The sequence below is a fragment of the Poecilia mexicana genome, unplaced genomic scaffold (assembly GCF_051168715.1).
Source record: "Poecilia mexicana isolate PSO_F unplaced genomic scaffold, ASM5116871v1 scaffold_6, whole genome shotgun sequence".
Classification (NCBI taxonomy): Eukaryota; Metazoa; Chordata; class Actinopteri; order Cyprinodontiformes; family Poeciliidae; genus Poecilia; species Poecilia mexicana.
The window spans coordinates 7,957,636-7,977,821 of record NW_028263375.1 but is presented as its reverse complement, the minus strand read 5'-3'; the positions used below and the strand labels follow the sequence as shown (position 1 = coordinate 7,977,821).

At 39.1% G+C, this 20,186-nt stretch overlaps 2 protein-coding genes across 3 annotated transcripts in view; one reads left to right on the top strand and one right to left on the bottom strand.

Moving 5' to 3' along the window:
* The window catches only part of LOC106921951 (uncharacterized), a 41,985-nt gene extending 28,990 nt beyond the window's left edge, over positions 1-12,995 (bottom strand). The window contains exons 1-3 of one of the 2 annotated variants that reach the window (XM_014993988.2): positions 12,813-12,995; positions 8,837-9,152; positions 4,377-4,495 (exon numbers count right to left, since the gene is read on the bottom strand). In XM_014993988.2, the coding sequence (XP_014849474.2) occupies positions 4,377-4,495; positions 8,837-9,140 (423 nt within the window). In that variant the 5' untranslated portion in view covers positions 9,141-9,152; positions 12,813-12,995. The remainder of the gene's footprint in view (positions 1-4,376; positions 4,496-8,836; positions 9,153-12,812) is intronic. The other variant, XM_088006163.1, reaches the window with a different exon arrangement.
* Positions 12,996-14,382: 1,387 nt separating this feature from the next.
* LOC106921952 (Iroquois homeobox protein 5a-like) lies at positions 14,383-19,957 on the top strand. Its single transcript, XM_014993991.2, has 3 exons — positions 14,383-14,759; positions 15,618-16,023; positions 19,279-19,957. Exons 1-3 carry the CDS (start codon positions 14,559-14,561, stop codon positions 19,815-19,817), a joined length of 1,146 nt encoding a protein of 381 aa, XP_014849477.2. The 5' UTR covers positions 14,383-14,558; the 3' UTR covers positions 19,818-19,957.
* Positions 19,958-20,186: the final 229 nt, after the last annotated feature.

The window sequence follows — 20,186 nt, the reverse complement described above, 5'->3', positions numbered from 1 at the left end:
AAGAATACCCATCCAAGAAATTACTCAATAAAGAGTGAAGAAACGTATTCGGTAAGAAGGGGACTGATGTACTGAGTAACAGATCAAAACATAAATCATTTAATATTTAAAAATGACCTAAATACAAAATTATGTGGAAATGTTTGTATTTTAAAGACCATAGTTCATATAAATAACGTAATTGCAAAAAAAAAAAAAAAAAAAAAGATCAAAATCTATTTATTTTTATAAAAAACTTAAGAAGCTAACAAAACCTGCAGGTCTGGTGAAATTTTGGTTAAATCAAGTTCAGTAATTCAGTGGGAAAAGTATTTATAAATTTTACTCAGGAGTAACAATATTTTGTAATACTATTACTCAAGTAAAAGTAAAAAGTACGGTGTAGTAGAAATACTACTAAAAGTAATTTTCTCAAAGTTACTCAAATAAATGTAACTAGTTACTATCCACCTCCACAAAATATTGTGCAGCTTTGGCATTGCTAGCTTTATAATCAGTCTCAAACAGTCCTTTATTTTCCTTTAACTTTAACTATTACAGATTTTGAATCACTAAAGTCTGAATACAGTCATCTGGAGGAATGACAAGGTGCATTATTTACAAAAACATAACATTTTAGGTGTTGAACGTCGGAGACAGAACCTTCATAGTCTGTTCTCAAGTAGCTTTAACATTAGCATATTAGCATAATAGCGTGTTTGCTGCTCCACAAAATGTCCGCGTGCCTGTCACAGAACGCGGCGCTCACCATCACACGAGGCCGGGGCCTGTTCGGTCCAATTAGGCCTCAGTCGGCAGCAAACGCCCGCAAATGCAGTTTAACATCTCACAAAGCTGTGATTGTCCTTTAACTGGGGAGGACGGCAGTCCCACGGGGGCTAATTATCACACAAACTCCCACTCAGGTCCACAGAGCCTCACCGGGAAGGCCCGAAAAAAGCAACATCGCACCTATCATTCTGATTCCAGCTAATTACTTCCATGTTTACATGGCGGCTACTGTAAACAGTAATGACACTACTTTGCATTTCAAATAAGACTTTTAATCCGGAATCGGTGCAGCTTCAGCCGCTTCCGAAACGACGTTCTGGTATGTGAGGAAACTCTACTTAACGGCATAAATAGTGGGGCTACTATTAATATCGGACATCCATGGGAAAAACAAATTTATCTCTGTGTGCTTAATAAACTGAACCTTAACTCGATTTGATTTGAACCAGAAATCAGGAAAAAGAAGTTTGCCATTCAGTTGCTTCAACTAACAATTATTTTAGTAATCGATTTTGATTTTAAAAAATGGTACATAATGCAGATTTGTCATGTTACCCTTTCATATTGTTTACAGCATATTGGTCATAGATGGAAAAAAGAGGAGTAAATTTCCGCCATAAAACCTTTTAAATTAATCTCAGAAATGTTTTTGAAAAAAAACAAACAAGGAAATCTCTGGGTTTGAGAAGTCAAAAACTGGTTGGAAACGATCTCAGAAAATTTCAAATTAATTTAAGAAAATCTATATTAAAAACAAGAAAATTAATGAATTTTCAAAAGTCAAAAATTTGCTAAAAATCACATTTGTGGTTAATCTCAGAAATGTTCTAGAAAAAACAAGGACATTTCTGAGTTTCAAAGTAAAAGATTTTTGGACTTTGGAAACTCAGAAAATTTCAAGTTTTTTTTCTAGAAAATTTCTGAGATTAATCTCATAACTCGTGAGTATTTTTTGACTGAAATTTGTTGCTTTCTACAATGCACCTCCGTCGTAATTATTCCACTGTTGAACTGATGGATTATTTCCCATATAGCTAGTACAATATTTTCATCAATATTGTGGAATTATTCACTTACAGCAAGCTGTATACCTTGCTGAAAAATTACTTCTAAGTTAGTTTTGTCTTACTTTCCGTGTACTAAGATATTTGCACTAGAAACTAGACCAAAAATACTTTGTAAGATTTTGTTTTTGCAGTAATGGTTGTAATTTCCTGTTGCTGCTTGACTGATCCTTTTGTTTGTCTTCATACATAAAATCTCAGAAGTAGGAAGAAAGCATGGTGTGGCACGACATCTTTCTTCTTGAAGACTCTGCAGACAAACAGGAAGCGGAGGTGACGATAAAAAGGGGTTTAATACGACCACAGCCCCTTCAGTTTGTCTGCAGCTGGTGAGCCATCCTTGATGTCATTCTGTTCGCTTCCTGTCGCTGTTTGATCAGAAAGAGACCTGCTGCAGATTCACATGTTGTTCAAACCCTACCTGCAGTCCTTTGTTATAGCGTCTGTTTCCTCGCAGTGATGTTTTTATTTCATTTTTCAACTCGTCCTTTGTCAGCGTTCCCCCCCTTCAGGACAGATTAAAACTGATTTAAACGGGAAGAATCCAGCTCCATGCGGCCTGTGAAGACCTCTCCAATAATTGGCTGCATTTAGATTTGTCTTCATTATTTTCCTGCGCCTGCAGCTGCAGCAGCGGCAGCATGGTGAAGGCTAACAGCAGCAGATGATGGAGGGTTAACCCTGATAAGGTGATGAGGACCCCCCCCACTCCTTGCCTCTTCCCCCAAACAGCAGAGAAAGCGAACCCCCAGTGAACATTCAAGCCTGTAAATTGTTTATCAGACACTAATGCAGGAGCCTAATCCTATTTGCATTCATATTAGTTCCCATATCACCATCTCAGGGAGGACTTATTTGAATTCTACTGAGGGCGAAATAACTTTATGCATGATATCAGTATCTTCATAATTCACATCAGTAAAGTCAATTTGGTTGAAGTGCTCCTGCGCCGTGTGCCACCGAGCTGCAGAGGAAACTTATTTGGAGGTGCTTCACTTCAGCGAGGAAGCGTGGAAGTATATTAGAAACTCTCTCACATGTCTTCCTTCCCTCCTCCATCAGAGGCGGTGCGACCACTTCCTTCCACTCAGCGCAGCGATTCAGCAGCGGAGGAAATGCTGCAGCTCTGTCCCTATCAGGTCCACCGAGGGATAAACCTGGTCTGGGCCTCCGCCGAGTCACCAAAGCAAACTCTGCAGGAAACCATCCAGGACTCCACACTGCAAATACCAAGTACTTAGGTCCAAATAGCTTAGTTGTCTTGAAATAAGGCCAGAGGTGTTCATAAACATTGAACTCAAGTCAGAGTGTCACTACTTTATCTCAGAAATATTGAGTAAAAAAGTATTTGGTAAGAAGTCTACTGGAAGTACTGAGTAACTGATGAAATGATCAATCATTTAATATTTAGAAATTACATCATCAGACAAACCAAAATATAAAGTAAAGTGCATCCCCAGTAATTCATATAATTAACTGGGGATGCACCGATATAAAACATATGGCCGATATCGATATTTATTATATGTGCTTTTCTGCTGTTTCGATACATTTGGAAAGAAAACGAGACAAATGACAAGAAGATGAAAACACATATCGATTGTTAATATCGGCCTAGTTTTATTACCGGACTGTTTTATATTTATATAGATATAAATATAAAATGTTTGCTAAACGCATATTAAAGCAGTGGTTTAAGGTGGAACAGCACTGGTTTAATCGGGAGGGAATCTGGTTTAATCCAGAATATCACTGGTTTAATCCAGAACGGCATTGGGTTAAACTGGAAGACTAGTTTAAGTAGAAATAGGAGTGACATAAATGTCAAAAAAATAATCTGAAAACAGAAATTGCATCTGTCCTAAAACAACAAAAAAATCAGCTAATTTATATATTGAAACCTAATTTTTCATCTCTTAAACCGAAACCGTTAAACTGTTAAACATCTGGGTTAAAACCGTCCGATGTCAGAACCAACAAAGAACCGAGAATCTCTCAAACAGTGATTTTTTTTTATTATTATTGTTTTATGTACCCATATGTTCAGGGGGAAGTGTGTCTTAATGAATGAAGTCCTGATCTGGACTTCATGGCTGCTGTCATCTGCAATAAAGCTTTGAATGTGAGTGTTTGCAGATGATGAGCAGTTAACACAGACAATGATGAAAACAGGAATAAAAGTGTCAGGATGAACCGAGCTTCGGGTTGGTGATGAAAGGATGCACGACTCAGAATGAAATAAAAAAATATGATAAAGAGTTCATACGAAAAAAAAAGAGTTTTGAAAACATTCAACATCTCTTAAATCTACTGTGTGACAAGCACACAGGTATAATTACATCCTAAACCCACAGACTCTGCGGAGAGGTAATAAAAAGTGAGCAGAAAAGTGTTTTTGAAGAAGAAAGTGAAAGGCTGTCAGGAGGGCCGGGCTTTGATCAGAGACGCCGTTTAAAGGCAGAAGAAAAGCTCAACGTGGAGCTGAGATCAAACAGAGGCGCTCAGCTCATGAATAAAGACTGTTTCTGTCTCTGGACTCACCTGATCCGCCTCAGTGACCACCAGCGCCGGCACGCCGCCACCTGACTCCCCAGCTTCATCCTGATTGGTCGGAGCAGACGTCAGGTCCGGTCCTGATCGGTTCTGATACTCACCGGAGGCTGATTGGTGGGGAAAAAGACACTTTTAGAGAAATATTGTGTGATTTAGTTTTCATAAGCTCATGCAAAGTGTAAAGAACATCTCAGAGGCGCTGTTTTAAGAATCATAAAAAACAAACTACAAGCTGTTTCACATTGAAAAAAGAAATATATCCAAATTTAAAATAAAAATGAGAAGCAGTAATTTCATATCAACAGAAACAAAGTTTAAAGTGGATCTCTTAGGCAAAATTCACATATTGCACATTTTTTTCTTCCATTCAGGTTTCTACTGCTCCTAAAAACAGTACAAACATAAAAAATAAAAAAAAACACCCATCCACTTGTTGGTAATAAGTTAATGTTTTTTGGTGTTTGGAAAATGAGTCGTTTAAAAACCTTCCTGAATGTTGAATTACAATGGACAGAACAATGCAATAACCTAGCAACCAAAGCAGCGCTCCAGCCTTGACAGTTGGTTTTACTGCTGCACAATGGCTGCTAACAGAAATCACTTGCTGCATTCTTGTTGGTTGTGCAGGATTATCTACTTCTGCTTTTCAAAGATGGCTATATAATTGCACATCGGTTTTCAGGCATATTCACGTTCGAGCGTAAACATCGAGTTGAGGGTGTGACCAGCAGTAGATTATTCAGATTTAAAGTGGCAAGAGGCCCTTAAGGAGCTCAAAATAGACAGAACTGAGCAGATTGAAATCTGATTATCTAAAAATGTGCAAAAAATGTGATGAACATGTTTCATGTTTAGCCCATAGCCTATCCTAACCTATTCAAGGAAGCATAATATTCTTCTTTAAAGAAAAGGTCACCAGCAGAGATACCTGAACCAGTGAAAACTAAAACTACAGACATCATAGCGACCAGTATAAAACATTTCTTCTTGCTGTCTTTGATAGAGATGGGCGAATCAATCCAAAATATTGACAATATCAATACTTTCAGTATCAGATTGATACTTAAGTTTCAGATTTACACCCTTGAAATTTTATTTTACTTTTGTAATTTTAGTTCTCAACTCTACCATAATATAAACTTTTACTGTGATTTGCTCTCAAATTACATATTTTTTGCGATTTATTTAGAAAACAATGCACACAAATTTGTTATCATATAAGTAGTTTTCACAGTTGGAACCAAACTGATGCACAAAATGTTTTCATTAGGAAAAAATAGTAGACAGCAGAAACCGTTAAAGATCCTCGCGGTACTTTATGTCACTTCTTCATGTTATTGGGTTTAAAGAATCCTACGAATGGAGACAAAGGTCAGGCCGCATCTTTTAGAAATGTTTGCTGCGGATTCAGAGCCTTTGTTTGTGTCACTTGTCTTTCAGGTTGACGGCAAACACAGATTCTCATTTTTCGTTCCTGAATCAGCAGCTTTGTAATGTTCGATCCTGAAGCAAGGTATTGTCACATCAAACAAAGCAGCAGTGACTGCGGTGAAGCTGCGACTTTCTGAGCTGTTTCTGTTTGTTTCTGAGGCCTCTTCGCCGTTTGTTTCAGCTCTCAGGTCTTCATGTTAAAGCCGCAGCGCTCACAGTGCAGAAGAGCACATGCCTCCCAGAATAAAGGTGTTATCGCGCTTCAACCAGCTTCCTGCCGTGGTTCTCCTGGTGCACTTTGGCCGACTGCAGACTCACACCTCCCAGGCTCTCAGTGCTCAACTCTGCAGAAACAGTCTAAACTGTGGATTGATGCTTTATTTTCACAGGATCTATCTAAAACCTTCAACCTCTCATTCAATTAGAGAAGGCAGGTTCGTCTCCGGCATGGGGAAAGTTTTAATGTGTTGGTTTGGGGTTTATAAGATGTAAACTCAACTGAAGGTTCTTAAATTAATATAGTTTAACCTCAGGTGTATAAAAAACACACATCAGATTCCCCACCACCAGAGTAGAGAAAATCAAAACTTTGCTGCAACTGGTGGCATTCTGTCTGAATTCACCCGTCTCTCACAGCAGGAATTTTATCCCACTCTTTTTAAAGTGTTGATTGAGCAGGGCCGCACCAACTCAAATTTAAGACTTTCAAAGGCTTTTTAAAAACCATAAAGAGTGAAATTTAAGACTTGTATGACAGTAGAAATGTACAGAGGAAGATTGCATATTTTGCAGTTCTCTCTACAGACTGTTTTCACACTTTGTAGTCTGGTCGACTTGATTTCATTGGGTAACAAAACTCATATTTGTTACATTTTCAGCTGCTGTGGTTCACTTTCATACTGTACTGTGTCAAACAAACCGAAACCTTTAAAAAATTGTTTCCCCCCTCGCCTGTAGGAGCGCTGCACCAAGAACCACTGAACAAATCGGCACAAAAACCTCTGGAGAAAATTCTGACTGCAACTTTTTTCTTCACAAAATGTAAATGAGAATTTAGTAGTTGTAAGATTTTGACTTTGGCAAAAGACCACAAGCAATTTCTCCATATAACACTAGACTCTTGCATTTGTTTTGGTTGTATTTACCCAGAATGCCCTACACTGTAGTCCACTTCCTGCTTGTGGAGCAGTCTCTGGTCCACTTGGCGTTCACATTTGCTTTTGAACCGCATCAGAGTTCACTTCAATCAAACAGAAACCTAGGTTTTTTGACAAACCAGAGTTCACTTTTTTGTTCTGCATCAGAGTTCGATTACACATTCACACCTCCCCAAACAAACTGAACTTTGTAGACAGGCTGCTGTGAATGTTTTTAAATTTTAAATATTTTGAGGCCTTAATTTTAGGGAAACAAATGTAAGACTTTTTAAGGATGCGCAGACACCATGTGAGTTTATAGAAGCTTGCTCATGTTTCTGCACAGCTTTCTGAAGGTCCCAGAGCAGCATTTCAGTCCAGGAATGGTTTGGACTTTGACTAGGTCTTTATTCTGTGCTTTTGACCCTTTTGACCATTACAGATTTGCTGTTGTTTTCAGGACCATCAGCTTATTAATAAGCTGGTGGTCTTATTAATAAGCTGATTAAGAAGTGACTTTATGTTACTTCTTCATGTTATTGGGTTTAAAGAATCCTACGAATGGAGACAAAGGTCAGGCCGCATTTTTTAGAAATGTTTGCTGCGGATTCAGAGCTGCATTTGATTCCATCTGGAATCAAATGGAATCAACCCTCGCATTTGATTCCAGATCATATGGAGGAGGTGAAGCTCAGACCATTATCCCCCACCACCATGCTTAACAGTTGGTGTAAAGTATGTTCCATTGAAACTTTTATGTGTTTTAGGAAGGAAGAAGATGTTTTCTCTTTTAATCCTAACAGATCATGCATTTCAACCTTACTCTGTAGGGTCTTGAGCCAAAAAAAATTAAGCTTATTTCAAGGTTATTTTCATACACCTTTTCAGCAACAAGGTAGCTCAAATTGCTTTACACTTTAAAACATGACACAGTAGCCAATTATGGTTGTTGGGACATTAGTCCTTTACTCCTGCAAATGTTCTTCAGGTAATAGGCCAACTTTGTAACTGTCTTTATGTGTTTCTGAAGGTTCAGGTATAAGTCCATCACTACACCCGGATTTTGGGCCTGATCACTAGTTTCTAGCTACAATAACTGAAGCTGTGTGCTGACTCTAGATCATTTCTAGATCTAGAGTCAGCACAATCTATCTTTGTACCTCTTAAGGTACAAAGATAACTTCAGTTTTGTTTCTGTTCAGCTGGAAAAGGTTATGGGACATCCACACATTGATTTGTTCAAAGCATTTCAATCTGGTGACATAATAATGTAGAGTTGTGTACAGAGGCGCAAAAAGTGGGTATGCAGTGTATGCAACGCATAGGGGCGCAGCACCAGAGGGGGCGCCAAAACCCCGTCTGGAGGGGGCGACGCACCGATTATGTTTTCCCATACACTTCAGGGCGCCTCACGCTCCTTCACCTCTCGCACATAATGAGGTAAATGTAGCGATTTTTACACTTCACGTATCATCGCCTCGGGGGGGGGGGAGGCGAGGGGTGTTGGTCAGCGTCGCTCCTTCACCCTGACGTTCCTTCCCTGGGGGGGGGGGCGCCGATTTATGTTTTCGCATCCACCTGAATAATGTGTAGTTGCGCCACTGGCTGTGTATCACCTGCATAGTTGTGATGGTTAATCTTACTTCCTATGATAACCTGAGCTAGTGGGAGCATATCGAATAGGAGGCGTCCCAGGATTGAACCTTGGGGTACCCCACACATGATATCTGTCCAATGAGAAGTTACCTATTATCACTGTTCTTTAGGTAAGATTTGAACTGGGCCAGAAAGTCCGACCCAACTGTCCTGCAAACCAAACTATGTCATTTACCCAGATAAGTAATAAAGAAACTCTGCAAAAGCTTTGCAGTTTCTGCTCACCTTCGTCCATACAGTCCTGGATCTTCTCCTCTGCAACTGGACTGAACTCTGACTGTCCTGATGAGTCTTCTTCATAAGTCTGTGTTGGAAATCTGTCTTCTGTCTGGACCTCTGGTTCATAATCCAGGTGAGGATTGTGGTCTTCAAGCACTTTGTCAGAGATATCATCTTCATCTGGATTTACCAGCCAACATTTCTGGTCCTGATCATCTCCAAGACTCTTTGGATTCTGGTCTGGCATCAGTTCTTGGTCATCTTGAGACTCTGCAGCTGAAGGTGACAGAGGCTTAGAGACATCTTCCATTTTATTTTAACTCTGAGGGGAGACACACACACACACACACACACACAGAAATTCACTGAGCAAAATGGCTGATAAAACTTCACAAAGTTGCATTATTCACTCAACACAGATTAGGAAGGTGGAACTTATATTCCTAAAAGTGCAAAAACTGAACGGGACTAAAACACTCACTGCAGGCATGTAGCAGTCCTTACTACTTGTGGAAAAGACAAACACAAGAGGAAGAGGTAGGAGTGCGATGGATGATGACGTGCCATGTTTTCTAATGATTTATCTCATGAACTAACTTATGTGATTTTAATTCAGTTTCTTAAAGCAATATAGTCCCCACAAGTCTGAACGGGAAGTGATCTGCAACGTCTTAGTAGACCAGCGCATGCGCAATGCATATCAGACCCATGGCTTCCAGGCCAACAAAAAATAAGTGAACAGTCTTAACCAATGCACGAGAGAAAAAGAGAACAAAATGGCTGCTGTCGGGATCGACCCGTAAGAGTCGGAAAAGGAAAACATGTCAGATGTGGACAAGCTGCCTTCGATCTCATATGGTTCACTACCTAATAAATACGAAGAGTGCGTACAACATGGAGGAGCTTCACGGCCTGAAATCTATGGAGGCATACAATCAATCTTTAAACGGATTTGAAAAGGACGTACGAAATAGTTACGTGAATAAGGTTATGGTGACTGGCAGAGGAAGTACATGTCTACAAGCAAAGTCAGACTGCATGTCTGTCTTAGCTTGTAAATAAAAGCTACATGCTAATTTTGCTACTTCCGCAGTAAATATCACAGTAAATATCACAGATATTTATCTTAGTTTTACACAGAGGTGGATAGAGTACTGAAAAAACTGCAATCGAGTAATAGTTGTAAAGTACTTATATTCTTCATAAGTTAGATTGGAACGAGGCCAGAGCGAGTTCGAGGCTTTAGCTTGTTTATTGTTGTCATAGCAACTCCATAGCAACTACCTGCTAAAGTGGCTGTCTGTTGCAAAGTTAACGGAAGTGTGACGTCAAGTGAAATTGTGTGGGGAGTTTTCCAACAGCGGAATATACACAAAGATTTGTGTAAAAAAAATAATGTAAAGATGCAGCTGTAGCTAAACTTATTCTAAGAAAGCGGTTAAAAACATCTAGACACATCGAGAGCAGATTACCTGAGCAAGATGGAGCAAGAAGGTAACTAAATGTATGAGTCTATGGGCCTCTGGCCATCTTTTGTTAACTAAGCCAAACATTTGAGAGAGAAAAACTTAAAATGGAGAGACATGATGGATGATGTAATCAGAAGGACACATTAATAGATCTTGTGGTTCCTGTTTCTCAGAAGTTTTCCTGTTAGCTCAATGACAGATAAAATTCAGAGATCTGCAGCGTGTAAACTAACAGGAGACCTTTACATCACTGAAATTATTATGTGCTCTGTGAAGAATCTCTCTAACACTTAGCAGAGGAGTCCCGGGGGTGGTAATTATGTCTGAGCTCAGATAACAAGGAGCACATTTCAGACTTGAATAATAACTATTAAAGAAGAGTGTTTTCCAATTAATTAAACACACTGTCTTTATGTAACCTCTGGACATTTGCCCTGCGGGCTGAGCTCATTTATGAGCTGCTGCAGGAAAACAAACCAAGCTCCTTTCATCTGAAAACCCTCACAAAATACCTCTGAGAATAGCTGCACATTTCCCTGAATATTCAACTTTGTTCATGCAAATTGTGGACATAACTTTTTGATATGATAAAGCTGCACCACAGAGTCATTTCAGGCCTGCTGGGGTCTCCACTCTGCAATGATGAAAGAGTAATTAGACCTTTTTCTGAGCCACTGCTTCCTCCTGCAGGAGAAGCAGAAGTAGAAGAAGAAGATTGTTCACCTGTCCTGCCACTGAGGGCTCTAATGAAAGATGCTTAAAGAAGCGTGAAAATACCATTCAATCCGCTGCTGCTGCAGAGGAGCAGCTCGCATCATTTCACCAATCAATGCAGCCAGGCTGGTGAGGAGCTCCGCACATTACTCTGGCTTCATTGGGTCGAATCAACCTTCGTTCGGCGCCGAGGCGAGAGCTGCATAGATGTTTTCATGCTTTAAACAGAGAAACTTTCAGCTGATTCAGCAGGAAAACTGAGCTGGGCGTTCCTGCTGGTGAACAGATTATAGTCTCAGTCAGGACACCAACTTCTGCTCGACTTGAACTGCATCTTCTCATATTTGGTTTGGAGCTAATATTTTTCTGGTAAAAAAGTATTGATTTAATTTCCCTTCAAAATAGCAGCTGTCCACTGCTATTTTATGGTTTTTTCATGTTTTAAATCAGTCCAAATAGTATGTGATGTAATGACAATATATATTAACCAAAATTAATTAAAGGGGATTTAGAATACAGAATTCCCATTTGTATCTTTTTTGCTTCTAAAACTAATTCAAGCGCTTAAAAACTCCGCCCAGCCAGTTTTTGGCAGTAAGTTAATGTGTTTTGGTGTCTGAAAAATGAGCCAATTCAAAAACCTTCAGAACCACAACAAAGCCCAACCCGTTAACTAGCAACCCAAGCTAAGTTCAGCCTTTTACCTAGCAACCCAAGCTGAGCTCTGGCACATTTGGTCAGCTGTATTTTCTACTGTATGTGCTGTACAATGGATGCTGGAAAAGTTTTGTTGTTTGTTGAAAACAACTAAAATTGTTTATTTTGAGTTTCTGTTTTTTTTTCCATTTGTGTTTTTGTAATTTTTCATTCATTTGTGTTGATATTTTTAGTTGTTTTAGACCTGTTTTGTTCCCTCCATGTTTGTTTTTTTAGTGTTACCTTCCCTGCTGACATTCTTCCTCAATTGCACTGGATTCCACTAATTAATCACACCTGGTTTTCTTGTCACTCACTCACCTTCCCAGTTGTTTAAAAGCCTGTCAGTCAAACATGGAGTACCTCAGGGTTGTGTACTCAGTCCACTACGTTTCTATGATTTTCATGATTCACTTTTTTCAAATTATTTTCCACAGTGCTATGCAGTTTCATTGATAAAATGACTAAACATAAATCAATATCAGAACCAAAACCTTTGCACTCTTTGCAAAACTACGTTGTAGGATATCAAAGCCTGGATGTCTGCAGATCAACAGGAAACTGATGTTCCCTAAAGGAACTTCCTGGAAAAGCTGCTCTGCCTGTCCTCTGAGATCTTTAGTTTTGGAGTCCTTATTCAACCCTAAACACACTAACAAAAAACTTTCATTCAAACTGCTTTTCTGAATAACTGCTACAATGTCTTGTTTGAGTAATTCACTAAAGCGCTTGAAAGGCTCCAAAATGTCCAAGACCCTGAACACACCAAACCTCCAACTCTTGCTTCCAGTTAAATCTTCTGTCAACTATTAGTCTTTTCAATACGCCCCTGAAATTTATCCACATCAGCATCAGGATGAACTTTTTTTCATTCCTAACAATGAACTGAAACTTTTTGGGATCTTCTTCATGCAGAAACAAAGACAAAAGCTCCGTTGTTGGTCTCTACTGTAGCAAAGACAGGAAAAGGTGGCTTCCATCTTTTAAAAAACTCTCATAAATGATCCATCTTTCCATAGTTACTCCAAAGAGTGTTTATCAGCCTACATGGACTGAACATAGAGCAGACAGTTAGGGATCTGTTAAGGTGTAATCAGACTCACCAGGTGATAAATTTAGAGCTTGGTCCTCCAACTGAACTCTCGCCTGTAGATGTGAAGAGTCCGGCCTGATTCTGCTCATCCAAACAGAGGAAACCCACTTCTCTTCCTGACTGCGAACACACTACTGACGAGCAGTGATGGACCTTTCACTCTCTTCCTGCTGAGAGAAAAGGCTTCTGCTCTGCTAATTATAGAGCCTACAAATCAGATTAACACTCAGATCTTTTACTCTACGACTTCAATGAGCACAAAGAGTCACGTTCATTTGAACATACCCTGCAGGGAGTCAGACTCTTGGTGTCACTCTGAACATTTCAGCTGGTGACATTAATAATCAAATATTCTAGATTAAAATGCAACTGACAGACATATAACCGTCACTCTGATCACTATTCCTGGTTTTATTGTTTTGCAAAGAATTAATCCAACACATCTTTACAAAAAGCTGATTGCAACTTTGAAAAGTTCAGCATGGATTTGTTTTTGATTGTATTTTACCATCTAATAGGTCACAGATAATCTATTTTGTTTAGAAATTGTACTTTTTAAAACAATATTTACCTTATTGCATAACTTCTAACAAGACAGAATGGTCAAAACGATAACACTAAAACGAAGAAATCTAATAGTTAAATGTAATTTGTCAGTGACAGTGAACATGTTAGGTTGAATGCAATCATTTGTTAAAAACACATTATTTTGTTAAAAATTATATTAACTACAGCATTTTCTTCCACATTAGCAACTGGAGATGTTCTAAAATTACATCAAATCCTGTTTTTTTCCTGGTAATGGCTGTTGTGTTTTTTCCCTGATGACAGTAAATGTTGCATTTTGTTTGGCAAAGACAGTGAAAACATAATTATGCTCAATGATGACACTAATCAGCATTTTGTCCAATAAAGACAGTGAATGCAGCATCTTTCTTACCAGCAACTACAGTGAGTTCAGCGAATTAAGAAAAGTGAGTGGAGCATTTTGTTCCAAAAAGACATAGAATGCAGCATTTAGTCCAGTAATGACAAAAAGTGAAGGATTTTGTCACATGTCAGTGAACACAACATTTTGTTCCATTAGGACAGTGAATGCAGCATTCTTTTTTCCATGTTCACTGAATGCAACATTTGCATCACAGAAACGTGACAGTAACTTTTTTCCTTTATCTGCATCACTCTGTTTTGTCACTCTTTCCATATTCTGTGTTTGATGACATTATAAATTAATTTTTTCAGCACTTATAAGTAAAATAATATTTTTTTAATTGAATTGTTGTTTATCTGTTAAATTAGCTGAGTAATAGCTGAGGTTTAACTCATAACACTTTTTAATTATGAAACAGATTTTTATTTTCAAAAGAAAGTTTAGGAGGTGAAAGAAATTGACCTCCTTCCCTGTTGGGAGCTGAACCCAGAGTCCCCGAACCTCAGGTTGGGAACCACAAAGCTTTGTCCGGGACTCAGGTGTTCTAAGTGTTCACCTGCATGGCTCTGCTGAGGCGGGAGCGTCAGAAAGTGAAGGAGGTGCGTGTCTGAGGAGGAGGAGGAGCTCAGCCTCTCCTCCCTCTGCGTGTCTTCAGTGTGCCCGTGGGTTCCGCGGCAGCCGGAGTGGAGAAGCGGTTGCAGAACTCAGCCTGCACCTGAACGCACCTGCGATGCTCCTGGATGCTCCTGTCCGCTCTCTCCTCCTTCTGAGCGGGGAAACTCTCCGATGTGAGCTCGTCTGTGCGTAAAAGTGTCCGGCTCCGTCATGGCCTATCCTCAGGGGTTCCTCTTCCAGCCCTCCGTGTCCCTAGCTCTGCCCTTCAGCTCCGGGATCATCCTGGGTCAGAGGACCGAGGGCTCAGCCTTCGCTCCGTACTCCTCATCCGCGACCTCCTCCCCCGGATTCAGCTCCCACTCGCCGTACGGAGGAGAGCCGCGGGCCGCCGCCACCATCAGCTCCTTCATGGTGAGTGTCGGGTCCGAGCTGCGGGGGTTCTGCTTTCTGCGTTCAGGTGCGGGACAGAAAGTGAAAGAAAAGTCTGACAGGAGCGGAAAATTGGAAATGTGTGCGTAAAAACTGACTTTAGAGAATGTTTTGAAAATGTAAAGTAAGAAATGTAAAACATAAATCTTGCTCGGGAATATTTACTCTAACTTTTATATCAACTATTTCGATAAATCAAAGAGATAGATAGATAGATAGATAGATAGATAGATAGATAGATAGATAGATAGATAGATAGATAGATAGATAGATAGATAGATAGATAGATAGATAGATAGATAGATAGATAGATAGATAGATAGATAGATAGATATTATGTCAGACAACAATGCACAGAACCAAAGTGCTCAACTTGTAAAATTACAGTAAACTAAGCAGACATAGATAAAAGCCATACATTATCATTGCCTTTATAAAATAATGGTCCAAGCCAAAAAAAAATCACCACCTCTTTCTTTCCAAAATATGTTTTAGACAAAAAGAAAATAATATTTGGCAAAACCTGACTTTAGGAAGGTAAAATTATATAAATTTGAATGTCCAGCCATAATTCCAGTCTGAAATCTTTAATCGCTCCTCACACATTGTATTTTTACCTTTAAGTGTTTTTGTTTGACTCAGCAACCATATTTCTTTTTTTTTTCTGTTATTTTTGTTTTTGAAATTGACAATAATATTGTGGGCACTTATGGGTTGTTTCTGCATCTTCACTGCCTTGGGCAGTGAAGATGCCAGATTAAATTCCTTCCGTCTTCCTCACTGAAATAATCCCATCTAGATTAGGAATCTCCAGACTAAAGTGATATTTTGATGTTGCAGAACCCGGGCTACGATCCATCCTCCGGCGTCTCCGGATCCTTGGACTACCATGCCTTCGGACCCCTGGGGGCCTACCCGTACGGAGACCCGACCTACAGGAAGAATGCCACGCGGGACGCCACGGCCACGCTCAAGGCCTGGCTGAACGAGCATCGGAAGAACCCGTACCCCACCAAGGGGGAAAAGATCATGCTGGCCATCATCACCAAGATGACGCTGACGCAGGTCTCCACCTGGTTCGCCAACGCTCGGCGGCGGCTGAAGAAGGAGAACAAGATGACGTGGACGCCGCGGAACCGGAGCGAGGACGAGGAGGAGGAGGACGCCATCGACCTGGAGCGCACCGAGGAAGACGACGAGCCACTGAAGCTGACCGAGGAGGAGACGGAGCTGCGGAGCGACAGCGGTGAGTGGTTACAGGAGGGTCAGCCGCACCGATTAATCGATTGCTCAATTATCAATTAACTGATCACTTCTGTTTTAAATTCAAATTCAGAAATATTTTATTGATCCCAAAGGGAAATAAATGCTGCAACTCTTATACATTCGAAATTCTTCAAAGAGTGTAAAATAATTGATTAATCATGATTAATTGATTAGTGAAATAATCGTCAACTAATTCAGTAATCGATTAATCATTAACTGGAGTACAAAGACTCCAATAAAAGGCCGTTTGCTGAAAAAAAAACACACTCAGAGCAGAAATTAAGCCAAAACTGTACAAAAATACATACATTTTGTTTTAAGATTAAAAAAACCTTTTGTTTGTAAATACCCAAAACTCCTCAAGTATCATAGTTCACGTGATTTAAATTAAGTAAAAATAAATCAAATAAGCATCTTTTGCCATATAATTATTTTAATTTAAAAAATAGCAGATTAATCCTTCACTGATGTTGTCAGATTAAAGTGATGAGTTTTTCACAGGAAGTAATTTTTTAGCTGTAGATGCATCTTTTGATGCAAAAGATCTGGCATCCACTGAAGCAATGTTATTGGACTTTAAGCAATACAATGTTTTTTTTTTTCCTTATTTAAAAAGGGAATTATTTACTTGCATCTTTTAATGTATTTTTTAAATTGCATAAAAAGGCTTAGATAAAAAATCTACAGAATGTGGCAGTTATTTTTATGCGATTAATTGCCAGAATAATTGCTTAATCGATAACTAAATCAATCGATACCGAAGCACAGATGAAGATGAATTGGACTGTGGAGGATTTTCAGACCTGGAAGAGAGAAAGTAGAGATGGAGCTGGAGGCTGCAGCTGCAGAAACAGATGCAGATTCCCAGAGTCGACGAGAAGGAACCATTTATTTCATCTGAAGCTTTTATTTCTTCAAAATATCCAACAGTATGAAAATCTGATTTTCCACAGATTAGATGCTGCATTTTTCAAGAAAAATCTGGAAAAAGTGTGTATAAATAGAAAAAAACTAAAATAATCAGATTTGTCCGAGTTTAAATCATTTTTGTCTTTAAAATCTGACAGCTTGATCATTTTTAATATTTGAAGAGGATTTTTTTTCTTCAGTCTGGCGAAAGAAACTTTGATATTGGGATAAATAACAGATAATCTTTTATTTCCACGTTTTTTCCGATCTGTTCTGTTCATAGAAAATCCTGCAGGTTCAGATAAATGGATGAGGTGAATCTGCTCTGACGTTTAATTTTCGATCAGACTGAATCCTGGAGAATCTGATTTTCCTGACATTTAAAAGTGACTGAAACCAAAAATCTGATCATCACGATTTCTGATTTTAACTTTCTGAGTTCATCTTGTGTTATTTATTGTTTTTTAATTTTCTGCTGCAGAAGTTTCTGATTAATTTCTTTACCTACAAAAGTGAAAAAAATCCACAATTTTCAAAAGTGTAGAGATTGATTGGTTCTGACCAACAGACAGCCAGGATTCTGTTTAATGATTTATTTAGTTTTTTTTTTTGTTTTTTTTTTTTGGTCTACGTTTGTATTAAAATTAGTAAAAATATCCCCATTTATTGTTCTGGAGCATTTTATCTATTCCTTAGAGGTGAGCAGATCAATCCAGAATATCGAATCAATAATTAGCGTGGCAAGATCCATAATATATCACATTGAATTTCTATTTAATTTGTCCTCACATTTGTACTGCAGTTTCTCAAAAAGGTTTAGTTTTGATTTGCTCTCAAATAAAACATAATTTTTTGCACTTTAGTTCTGAAAAATTCCACACAAAATTGTTCTGTTCTATTATTTTTGTTTATCATATTAATATGTTATTTAAATATTTTGTAGATACATGTAAACTTCATTCAAGTTCTAACAAAATAATTCAAAGGAAAAATCACAAAATCACCTTTTGATTTTTGATATGTCAATAAAAAAAAGTATATCAGTATTGGCATCACTGATGCCAGCTGACCCAGTTTGCTTAATGTGGACCCTCTCTAATTAATTTGTTACTGTACAGTACAAACTTGTCAGTTTGGGCCCAGTTTGTTTTGTTTCAGCTTGGACTGTTCTGTTCTGATCAGGATGCAAGTTATTGATTAATGAGTTCATCTAAAGTTGATTAATCTGATCATAACTGAAAAGTTGCCATTTTCTTAAAACACTGAGTTTTCTCACATCAGTCTTAAGGACTACGTTTTCATAATATGCCAAATTTAAAAAAATAATCATTACATTTGAGCTTTTTTGTCAGGTGTCTTAAATACTCATTGCATAAGTAGATAATTGTGGTTTTCTCAAATTATTACACCGAGGCATATTTATAAAATATAACAAAACAGGAACCTCTTAGGTTGCTGATTTAAAAAAATAAAAGAAGACAATCAATCCTGAAAGAAAAGAGAGATATTCAAAGTACGATTTGTGGTTGCTCTCAAAATAAAGTTAAAACTCTGTGAAGTGCTTTAATTCAGAAGTGCTTACTGACATCATGGTTTCTTTTTCATTATCAATCACATTTTCTGTTTTCGCTTTTTTTCGATAACATCCTCTCCTTTGTAGCACATCAATACTTTTTGGTTTGCTTCGTCATGCAGCTCGGCTGAAAGAGCGATACTAAAGTAAAACTTAACTTAAGGAGCTTGTCGGGTGTAAGCAGAACCTCATAAGTTGCATTTTCCATCCCAAACCGGACTCTGTATCGTTTCTCTTTCCCGTTCTGAAAAACCGCCGCCATCTTTGTTTCTGTATCAACGGTTCCGCTTAATAAACAGCGGCGCCCTCTGCAGGATGGCGGCCAAACTACGACACTAAAAGAAGGCCTAAGCGGACGTTATTAGTTCATTCATTGGAACTAACTTTGAAATGAAATTAAATCTTTATATACTTAGAGAAAGTAAAATATCACAGAAAAAAATAACAAAAAAGGCAAACTTAATAAATCATAGTCATAATTGTCTCATCCAAATATGTCATACATTATACATATTTACATGTCTCATGTCACAATTTCTGCTCTTTGCAAATTATATCTAGAAAATTAATTTATTGTTATGATGTTAACTATCTAAAGTCTCCTGTGAGATACCCATACAGCATTTGTTAATAAGTTGATTAATTGTTTCCCTCCCTGGTTCTGGTTCTGACCCAGATTTTTCTGTTTCTGATTGATTATGTTTTGTTTGTTTTATTTTTTCTTGTTCTGATCCACTTCTCTTCTCTCCACAGGCGTCCATCACCCCTCTGCCTCAGATTCCAGCCGGTTGGCATTCCGGGAGGACACCGGCACCGACCGGGCCCCTTTGGACCAGAGATTGCCCCATGTTGCGGCCCCTCCTCACAGCGGGCCCCTGGAGGCCCTCAGAGCCTCTGGATCCGAGCGTACGTCATTACCGAGCTCCTTGGATTCTTGCGGCGCCACCCAGGGGCCGAACCCGGCCCCAAAGCCCAAACTGTGGTCCCTGGCTGAAATCGCCACGTCTGTGGACAAAAACACAGGAAGTAACGACTCGCTGCAGAGCAGGGGGCGGAGCTCTCTGAGCCACGGCCCCGCCCTGCCGAGGCACCTGTACTACGCCTCCCCGTTCATCCCTGGATACTCCAGCTTCAGGCCGCTGGGGCCCCTGCAGGGAGGCCCTGGCTCACACATTAACGGATTACAGCAGAAGATGCTGCAGCGGGCCGAGGCCGCAGCCAGGGACTGCCGACTGCGCAGCCACAGCCAGACAGAGCTGCAGGAGCTAAAGAGAGGCATGACGAACGTGTAGCTGCTCAGAGAATCCTGCTGAACTTTGACCCCGAGACAGTTTCACAGCTTTTCTATGTTGATCAGATGTAATCTTTGTAGTGCGTTTCTGCACCCAACATGACATGTCATTGATTAAAAAATAGTTTTATTAAGATGAAAGTGAGCGCCTGCGTTTGTTGGCAGAAGGTTCCTCCGGCCGCACTGCAAAAACAGAAAAACACAAAACCACATCAAATATTTTTGATCTGGTTTCTAGTGCAAATATGTTATTGCACTGAAAACAAGACAAAACTAACTTACAAGAAGCTTTTCAGCAAAATGTAGGAGCTTATTTTTAGTAAATAATTCCTTAATATTGATGAAAAAGTTCTTGCTCCTCTTGCAGATT

Coding starts and splice junctions, on each gene's coding strand:
- LOC106921952 (XM_014993991.2), top strand. CDS start 14,559: ATGGCCTATCCTCAGGGGTTCCTCTTCCAGCCCTCCGTGTCCCTAGCT. Junction 14,760..15,617: donor CCACCATCAGCTCCTTCATG/GTGAGTGTCGGG, acceptor TTGATGTTGCAG/AACCCGGGCTACGATCCATC. Junction 16,024..19,278: donor GGAGCTGCGGAGCGACAGCG/GTGAGTGGTTAC, acceptor TTCTCTCCACAG/GCGTCCATCACCCCTCTGCC.